This window comes from Nicotiana sylvestris, chromosome 10 (genome assembly GCF_000393655.2).
Source record: "Nicotiana sylvestris chromosome 10, ASM39365v2, whole genome shotgun sequence".
Lineage (NCBI taxonomy): Eukaryota > Viridiplantae > Streptophyta > Magnoliopsida > Solanales > Solanaceae > Nicotiana > Nicotiana sylvestris.
Window position 1 is genome coordinate 1,301,317 of NC_091066.1, and position 10,210 is coordinate 1,311,526.

General features: G+C 33.4%; 2 protein-coding genes and 1 long non-coding RNA gene across 3 annotated transcripts; all 3 read left to right on the forward strand.

Moving 5' to 3' along the window:
• Window positions 1–312: 312 nt before the first annotated feature.
• Window positions 313–6,020, forward strand: LOC138880430 (uncharacterized). The gene is made up of 2 exons (XR_011403070.1): window positions 313–1,375; window positions 5,810–6,020. It is a non-coding gene; the product is annotated as an uncharacterized lncRNA (long non-coding RNA).
• On the forward strand, window positions 1,372–3,588 carry LOC104244979 (receptor-like protein Cf-9 homolog). Its single transcript, XM_070160561.1, has one exon. It carries the CDS (start codon window positions 1,744–1,746, stop codon window positions 3,442–3,444), a length of 1,701 nt encoding a protein of 566 aa, XP_070016662.1. The 5' UTR covers window positions 1,372–1,743; the 3' UTR covers window positions 3,445–3,588.
• On the forward strand, window positions 3,720–5,863 carry LOC104244978 (receptor-like protein Cf-9 homolog). Its single transcript, XM_070160562.1, has one exon. The coding sequence runs from the start codon at window positions 4,230–4,232 to the stop codon at window positions 5,436–5,438; it is 1,209 nt and encodes a 402-aa protein (XP_070016663.1). The 5' UTR covers window positions 3,720–4,229; the 3' UTR covers window positions 5,439–5,863.
• Window positions 6,021–10,210: the final 4,190 nt, after the last annotated feature.

The window sequence follows — 10,210 nt, forward strand, 5'->3', positions numbered from 1 at the left end:
TAAGGCAGTATTTTATTTTGTTGTTTCTTCTACTTTTCACTCAACAAACACTAACACTAACACTAATATTATTTAATAAATAAAACACAACAACTTGTTTTCTTTCTAATAAACAAAGATTAGAAGCTTTCCAACTGTAAACACAAACGTTTTCTTCCAATTCCCAAATCACAAAAAAACTAGGGTTCTGCTCAGCTATTCTGTGCCTCTACCTCCGATTGATTGACAACCACTGGTACCACAATCTGCCGGACGCCCTCCAACTCTCCACTGTGTATCAGTGTATGCTCTTTATCCCTTAGAAGTTAAGACCCTTCTTAGTTCTTCCTTCTTCAATTCTTATTTTTCGATTTTTTGCTTCATGTTTTTATCTTATATTTTATATTTGATATTTTATGCAAAATTTAATTTTTAATATTTGATTCTAGGGTTGTCCCATAATTTGACCTCTAAATAGAGACTAACATTTTTTCTTTAAATAAATAAAACATAAAAATATTTTCTTTCTAATAAACAAAAGAACAGAAGCCTTCCAACTCCAAACAACAAACCTAAATTCTCTGTTGATCCACAATCGCTGCTACCACAATATGCTGAATGCCCTCTAAATCTCCACTGTGTGTGCTCTTTCTCCCTTAGAAGTTAGACCATTCTTCCTTCTTCTTTTTCTATTCTGATTTTGTGTTCATGTTTTTCTCTAAGTTAGATCCCTTTGCTTATTTCTGTGGAAATCCTTATCCGAAAACAAGTACATGGAATATGAGCAGAGATTGCTGCTTATGGGATGGCGTGATATGCGATGAGTTTACTGGCCATGTCGTTGAACTTGATCTCAGTTGCAGCCAGCTTAAAGGGATTGTTGATTCTACCAGCAGCTTATTCCATCTCTCTCAACTCCAAAGGCTTAACCTTTCTTGGAATAGCTTCTATCCTTCGGAAATCTCACCTCCATTTAGCAGGTTTTCGCACTTGACGCATCTCGATCTTTCTTACTCAGGTTTCTCAGGTCAAATTCCTTCTGAAATCTCTCATCTTTCCAAGTTACAGTCTCTTTATTTATCAGGCAACAGCATGCTCAGTCTTGGACCTCACAATTTCAAATCGCTTCTTCAGAATTTGACCCAATTAAGAGAGCTTGATCTTTCATCTGTAAACATCTCTTCCACCATTCCTCCAAATATCTCTTCGAATATAACAACTCTGATGCTTGAGGCGACAGGATTGCATGGGGCATTACCTGAGAGTATTTTTCACTTGTCAAACTTGCAAGTTCTTAACTTACTTGGAAATCAGCTCAGTGGTTATTTTCCAACAACCAAATGGAATAGCAGTGCATCTCTAAGGAAATTACATCTCGATGGCGTGAATTTTTTTGGTGATTTTCTGCCTGAATCTTTTCGCTATCTAACTTCATTGCAGGAACTGTATCTTAGTTCTTGCAATCTCTCGGGGCCGATTCCGAAATCTCTTTGGAATCTCACTCGTATAGAGTATTTGGGCCTTGGAAATAATGATCTTGGAGGACCAATTCCTCTGTTTATAAGTGGACTGCAGAATCTGAAGCTCCTATCGCTATCACGTAACAACCTGAATGGAGAACTACCATCCTGGATATACACGCGTCCATCACTAACTGTTCTAGACTTGAGCGATAACTACTTTTCTGGTAAACTTGAGGATTTCAAGTCCAATTCACTAGAACGGATTTCATTAGGAGGGAATCGGTTGTAAGGCCATCTTCCCATGTCAATTCAAAACCTTGTGAATCTAACACGACTTGATCTTTCATCTAACAATTTTAGTGGCAATGTAGATGTCATCTTCTTTTCAAACCTCAAACAACTTACCAAACTGGATCTTTCATATAATAGTATTTCGCTGACCAATGACAACAACGTCAAGTCTACCTTGCCCGAATCTCTTACAAAAATATACTTGTCCGGTTGTGAAGTAAAAGAACTGGATTTTTTGAGATCGACAAAGAATCTTGGTTTCTTGGATCTTTCATATAACAGTATTGAAGGAACAAATCCTGATTGGGCATGGTCTAATTGGATGCACTCACTATATCACCTTAATCTATCCCACAACATGTTGACAAATATTGACCATTTTCCATCATTTTTTCAACTATATACTCTAGATTTGCGATCCAATTTTCTTCAAGGATCGCTACCTATTCTACCGTCCTTTCTAAGTCTTTTTTTCATATCAAATAATAGTCTCCGTGGGGAGATCCCTTCTTTCTTTTGCAATTTGACATCATTAAGAGTTTTAGACTTGGCAAGAAACAATTTGAAGGGAGCAATTCCACAATGTTTGGGTAACATGAGTTACGAACTTGAGGTTTTAGATATGCAACACAATTTTCTTTCTGGGAATCTCCAAACAAATTTTAGTGTTGGAAGTGGACTGAAAAGCTTCAACTTGCATGGCAATAAGCTAGAGGGAAAAATCCCAAAATCCTTAGCCAATTGCAGAGAGTTGGAAGTTCTCGATTTGGGAAACAATCACCTCAATGACACATTCCCTATGTGGCTAGGAACACTTCCGCAGTTACAAGTTTTAAGCTTGAGATCCAATAAATTGCATGGACCCATCAGAGCTTCAAGGATGAAAAACTTGTTTCCTCAGCTTCAAATATTGGATATCTCTTGCAATGCATTTACAACAGAGTTGCCAACAAGTCTCTTTCATCATTTGAAAGCCATGATGAGAATTGATCAAACAATGGAGCCACTAAGTGATGATAGATATTATGAGGACTCAGTAACTGTGGTAACAAAGGGAATGGAGCTTGAAGTAGTGAGAATCTTGTATTTGTACACCACTATGGATCTTTCAAACAATAAATTTGAAGGACAAATTCCAAGTATTATGGGAGATCTCATTGCACTTCGTGTGTTGAACTTATCTCATAATGGATTGCAAGGTCATATACCGAAATTACTTGGAAATTTATTTGTAGTTGAATCATTGGACCTTTCATTTAACCAGCTTTCAGGAGAGATACCACAACAACTTGCTTCTGTTACGTCTCTTTCATTCTTAAATCTCTCGCACAATCATCTCCAAGGATGCATTCCTCAAGGACCTCAATTCCATACCTTTATGAATAACTCATACGAAGATAATGATGAATTGCGTGGATTCCCAGTTTCGGAAGGTTGTGGAAGTAGCAGGATTCCCGAGACAAACAACACAACACGCGTTTTGGATGAAGAAAGCACTTCTGAATTTCTCAATGATTTTTGGAAAGCTGCTCTTATGGGATATGGAAGTGGACTAATTATTGGATTATCCATTGCATATATCATACTTTCAGCTCGAAATCCGAATTGGCTTTCTTGGATTGTTGAAGAACTAGAGCACAAAATCACCATGAGAAGGCGAAAGAAGCAGCGAGGCCAAAGGCATCACAGAAGAAGAAATAATGGTGTCTAGACAAGTTCCAGTAGCTCTTTTGTTCTTAATTATAACTTTTGAGTTACAAAAAGTAGACAGCAGATCTAAAATATTGTGATCTATGTAATTCTTGTTAGTTCACTAGATGGTCCTTACAAAATAGGTAAATGTTTTCTGCTCTGAGTATTTGCTTCTTGTGGAATTAGGTTGGTAAAGATAAACAGGTGTTACAAGGAGCTTATAAAGTGCTATGTATCTATTGATCATTGCTTCTGCGCTCCATAGTTGTTGGATCTTGAGTGATCTTCCTATTTAAAGTCAACATTCAGCTCCTTCATGTGAATTAGTAACACTCAAGGAAGAACCGCCCTGGCTTAATGTAATGCGTACGCCGTGTCTGCTTGTGATGGTCACAGAATATATTTTGTTTCAGTTCACAGAATATATTGTGTTTCAGAATATATTATTTTCTGGTGTATGAGTGTTTCAACTATAGAAGGGCCAACTGATGTTCTACCTTTAAGATAGTTGAAGTATGAAGACTATACTTGCCAAAGAGAAATGAGTACAAGGCTATGCCGAAGTTATTTAGGATACATTCGGAGGGATAGAATCAGAAGGGAAGGAGAGGACACTAATGGTACTACTACTAATTTATTGTGCTTAAAATATGCTATCGTTGCCTTTTCTTTTCGTCCCTTTACATTGCGAGTACCAAAGCATAAAAGCTTGATGCTCTAGAGCATTTTACTCCTCTGATGGAGAGGTTATGATATCTCTGGAATCCAAGCAGAACAGCTATTCATCTATAACAGGAATTAATTATGATGAAAGGAGAGGTTTGCAATTTGACATTATTAACAGTTCTTGATTTGGCAAGAAACAATCTGAAAGGAGCAATTCCACAATGTTTGGGTAACCTGAGTGACTACCTCCAGGTTTTGGATATGCAGCACAATAGTCTTTCTGGGAATCTCCAAATAACTTTAAGAGTTGGAAGTGGACTTAAAAGTTTCAACTTGCATGGCAATAAGCTAGAAGGAAAAATCCCAAAATCTTTAGCCAATTGCAAGGAGTTGGAAGTTCTTGATTTGGGAAACAATCACCTCAATGACACATTTCCTATGTGGTTGGGGACTCTTCCAAAGCTACGAGTTTTAAGCTTGAGATTCAATAAACTGCATGGACCCATTAGAGCTTCAAGGACGAAAAACTTGTTTCCTCAGCTTCAGATATTGGATCTCTCTTGCAATGCATTTACAGCAGAGTTACCAACAAATCTTTTTCATCATTTCAAAGCCATGATGAGAACTAATCAAACAAAGAAGGCACCAAGAGTTGGATATTACGAAGACTCAGTAGTTGTTGTGACAAAGGGACAGGAGCGTGAAGTTGTGAGAATCTTATCTTTGTACACCACTATCGATCTTTCAAGTAACAAATTTGAAGGAAATATTCCTATTCTTCTGGGAGATCTTATTGCACTTCGTGTGTTGAATTTGTCTCATAATAGATTGCAAGGTGATATACCATCATCACTTGGAAATTTATCTCTAGTGGAAACATTAGACCTTAAATATAACCAACTTTCGGGAGAGATACCAAAACAACTTGCTTCTCTTACATCTCTTGCAATCTTAAATCTCTCCCATAATCATCTCCAAGGATGCATTCCTCAAGGACCTCAATTCCATACCTTTGAGAATAACTCATACGAAGGTAATGATGGATTGCATGGTTTCCCTGTTTCGGAAGGTTGTGGAAGTAGCAGGATTCCAGAGACAAACAACACAACACGCGTTTTGGATGAAGAAAGCACTTCTGAATTTCTCAATGATTTTTGGAAAGCTGCTCTTATGGGATATGGAAGTGGACTAGTTATTGGATTATCCATTGCATATATCATGCTTTCAGCTCGAAATCCCAATTGGCTTTCTTGGATTGTTGAAGAACTAGAACACAAAATCGCCATGAGAAGGCGAAAGAAGAAGCGGGGCCAAAGGCGTCACAGAAGAAGAAATAATGGTGTCTAGACAAGTTCCAGTCGTCCAATATGTAATTTCAGATATATATTCATATTAAGCTCTATCTCTGATTTTTTTTCTTAGTTTATACTAACTGGTATTTCAAGAGGTCACGGGTTCGAATAGTGGAAATATCCTCTTTCAAAAATATAGGGTAAGGCTGCGTATAATAGACCCTTGTGGTCAGGCCCTTCCCCGGACCTTGCGCATAGCGAGAGCTTAGTACATCAGACTATCTTTTTATATTAACTGGTATTGTAGTCTTCATTTGGATATATCTTGATTTATTAGCTTGGTAAGTGTATCTTTATTAATGCTTGAGAATTGAAATTGTTTATTTTGTATCTGACTTCATTTTAACTTGTATGAATTAAATGTAGGCAAAGAATGTGTCCAATTGAAATAGCAGGTGAATGAGAAAAGACTTTGTACTACAGATGTTTTCAACAGCAAATGCCACAAGGAACATGAAGATTAATACATGCTTTTGAATTATTATTTTTTTGTTCTGTAAATGTTGCTGTCATTTTTTCTTTTTCTTTTGTTTTTAAATAGAAAAATGAGAATAAATTCTAGTGCTTACTTACCGTACGATTACGTCTATTGTTTAAAGGTGCATTTTTCGTACTAAGTAATTTTAGAAAGGTTACAATTGCTTTTTATCTTTTTTCAACACAAAACAAAAAAAGTATTTTTATTTTAACAACACTGCAAAATAATTATATGGCCTAAAGGGAAAAAAAAGAATAGGAAATAGCAGAAGATGAAGATGAGAGAAATCTTGTGAAGCTAAGTAGATAAAGATTAAAAGCAATATATTTATCAGTTTTTATAGTTTGTAAAATTTCAAACTACGATTTAAACATAATTTATATATATACCGGAGATAATTCTTTCTCTTTTCGTTTTAAATATTTGATACCATTTTGAAAGCTAATTTTCAAATTTGATACCGAATTATTTTCAGTCTGTTATCTCATGTATTCGAGACAAACAGTTTTATATTTCTTTCAAACGGTTGTGTTTAGTATTCTTAGAAGTTCGTGAGTATTGTGACACCAGTTCTGGGGTAGAGGTTTATGTTGAATTTCCGTATTTCATTTAGTTTATTTAACTAAGTCTTCCGCCCATTTAATTTATTCCGCTGCATTTATATTATTATTGTTAAATTGTTAAAAGAAGAATTTTGATAACGAAAGAGGCAGATAAGAGTTGGCTTGCCTAGCTCCTATTAGTAGGTGCCATCACGACTCCCGATGGTGAGAAATTCGGGTCGTGACATAACACGTAAGAAAGGCTTAACCTTTCAGCAAAAACAACAAAAGAAAAACAACAACAACAACAACAACAACAATAATGACGCAATAAAATTCCACAAAAGAAAAAAAAAATTAACAACACTGAGTAATAATTATATGGCTCTAAGGGAAAAAAAGAATAGGAAATAGCAGAATATGAAGATGAGAGAAATCTTGTGAAAGTGAGTTGATAAAGATTAAAAGCAATATATTTGCAATTTTTATCATTTGTGAAATTTCAAAAACAGTTTAAAGCATAATGTCTATGCATATGAGAGATAATTCTTTTACTTTTTGTCGTTTTAAATATTAAACACCATTTTGATTACTATATTATACTCTCTCTTTTCTTAAATAAAGTGAAATAGATCCACTTATTAAATGTATTTTATAAAACTTCAAATTTCCAATTAATATTTAGTTGTTTTCAATTTATTTTAAGGGCTAGGATATGATAATAGAATAATTAGACCTTAATTAGCTGTAGAAAATAATTAGACTTGACCGATTCATCCAGCTAAGGACGAGAGAAACCAGACTCATAACAAGTTGCCTACGTTATCTTGATCCAAGGTCAGTATCAACTAAGTTCTATTCACGCTGTATAGTTTCAAGTTAGTTCCATTAATTATACAACACAGAATTGAGGATAGGTCTTTTTGTCCTCATTATATTTGGTAGAATTTTTGGCTAAGTCCTTTTATATATTTGTTTATATTTATTTCAATTGTGATAAAATCCTTCTACTTATTGTGGGTTACCAACAAAGGAGAAAAAGTATTTTAACAATTAGAAAATTACTGCATTAACCTAAAAGGGCAAAGTCTAACATCAAATTAACAATATGGTCAGTTTGAACATTTTCTTTCACAATATGTTTCCATGGAAAGACTTGTGCATTGACTTAAAATATCTTACAATTTATTTTGGAAGAATATGTTTCTTTCACTAAAATTGCTAAATTTGATGTGGAAAAAGGAACAAGTTGCCCCAAATCCACGGCAATTAAAGTAAATAATATTTTCTACAATAAGAAAAAGAATTATGTTCATTTAGAAACTTGATGTTTACATCATATCATATGCACTTATCATAGTTAAGAATGATAAATTAATCTAAAAACACATATTAAGTGAATCATGCTTAAGTGATCTTTGGAGATATTATTAGCTGGGAATCAAAGACTATCGGTGAAAGGTTAAGTAGGCGTTTGGACATAAAAGTTATAATTTTTTAAAAAAAGTAGCATTTGAAGTAAAGTTAAAAAGTGATATTTGAAATTATATTTCGATATGCATTTCACTTGAAAAATATTTCAGTTTTGTGAATGAACAAAAAAAATTAAAAATTTTGAAAACTCATTTTCGAAATAAATAAAAAACTTGTAAAATTTCATGGACAAACACATTTTGAAAGAAAAAAATAAAAAAGAAAATTGTTTTTGTGGACAGACTGGTCGTATGCGAACTGGTCCTAATATTGCAAAAACAATATCATAAAATTGATTTTATCAATTACCACTTATTAAATTGTTTAATAAAAAATTATTTTCTAATGAATATTTAGCCCTTAATTAATTGCAGAAAATAAGCTTATTATATTTTTGTAGCTTTCATTTAACATTTCCATGGAAAAACTTGTGCATTACTTACTATCTATCACTCATTTGGAATTGTCCCTCTCTTTCCTTCTTCACTAAAGATGCTATATATGAAATAGGAAGGTCCAAACATGTGCATTGACTGGAGCAATATATGGTCTGTTCCACAATTACTAATGAGTAAAATCAAAGTGAAACATCAACTTGAAAAAGTTTGTCCCTTGTAACTTTCGTTTGAATTTTTCATCGAAAGACTTGTTCACTGACTTGAACTAAACAACAACAATAATACTAATTCGGTAAAATTTCACTAGTGGAATCTGTGGAGGGTAGAGCGTACGCAGACTTTACCCGTACCCAGAGGCGGACCCCGGAATTTAATACGATGGGGGCACATTATTCTGTTCAATCAATGCCCCCTAAAGGCTTTTAGGGTTAATGGTGTCAAGTAATTTAAATTAATCATTTTCAAGGTATACTCATATACATACACAAGATTTTTGCCGAAGTATAGGGGGTCCGGTGGCCCCTTAACCTAAGGCATAGGTCTGCCTCTGCCCCTACCCCAAGGGTTAGATAGACCATCGACTCAAGCAGACGAAAAAGACAATATAGCGGTACCAACAACAGAAAGCATAGAAATAATAATAGAATCAAAAGTACCAAAAAATAGATGAAAAACAATTACAGTAACACGTAAGAAAGGCTTGACCATTCAGCAACAACAACACCAACAATAATGACGTAATAAAATCCCACAAAAGAAAAAAAGTATTTTTATTTTAACAACACTGAGAAATAATTATATGGCATTAAGGAAAAAAAAGAATAGGAAATAGCAGAATATGAAGATGAGAGAAATCTTGTGAAAGTGAGTAGATAAAGATTAAAAGCAATATATTTGCCATTTTTATCATTTGTGAAATTTTAAAAACAGTTTAAAGCATAATGTCTATGTATATTAGAGATAATTCTTATACTTTTTGTCCTTTTAAATATTAAACACCATTTTGATTACTATATTATACTCTTTTTTTTCTTAAATAAAGTGAAATAGATTCCACTTATTAAATGTATTTTATAAAACTTCAAATTTCCAATTAATATTTAGTTGTTTTCAATTTATTTTAAGGGCTAGGATATGATAATAGAATAATTAGACCTTAATTAGCTGTAAAAAATAAGCTTATTATATTTTGTAATGAATATTTAGACTTTAATTAACTGCAGAAAATAAGCTTATTATATTTTCTAATGAATATTTAGCCCTTAATTAACTGCAGAAAATAAACTTATTATATTTTTGTAGCTTTCATTTAACATTTCTATGGAAAGACTTGTGCATTGACTTACTATGTCACTCATTTGGAATTGTTCATTTCTGTTCAACAATTATTAATGACTAAGAAAAAGTTTGTCCCTTGTAGCATTCATATGAAATTTTCATGGAAAGACTTCTGCACTGACTTGAACCAAACATCAGGTTATGTATTTCTTGTTTTAGTAATTAGATAAATATTGTTACCCTAGTGATTGAAGTTATAAAATTCAAGAATTTCACTTTTTCTTAACATTAAACCAATTACGTATTTGTCTATTTGAAAAAGAAAAAAAACAGGCCCTGCATATGATTCTTGTGAATTGCGCTTATGGAAGGCTTGTAAGAAGGAAAATATTTTGGATTTTTGAGTTTCCTCGAAGAGGACTTATAAAAGAAAATAATTTGGATTTGGAATTTGATGTATTAAAGGAAAGACTTCAAAGTAAATGATAGAAGACAATATATATACATTTTGATTTTTTATTTTTGAATTTTCTTGGAAATGAACTTTTTATAAAGATCTTCGGTTAACTGTGATCCAAGTGGCCAGATTTGACCGATT

Bases quoted from the DNA above. Each gene is read 5' to 3' on its own strand.
- LOC104244979 (XM_070160561.1), top strand. From the start codon at position 1,744: ATGTCAATTCAAAACCTTGTGAATCTAACACGACTTGATCTTTCATCT.
- LOC104244978 (XM_070160562.1), top strand. From the start codon at position 4,230: ATGATGAAAGGAGAGGTTTGCAATTTGACATTATTAACAGTTCTTGAT.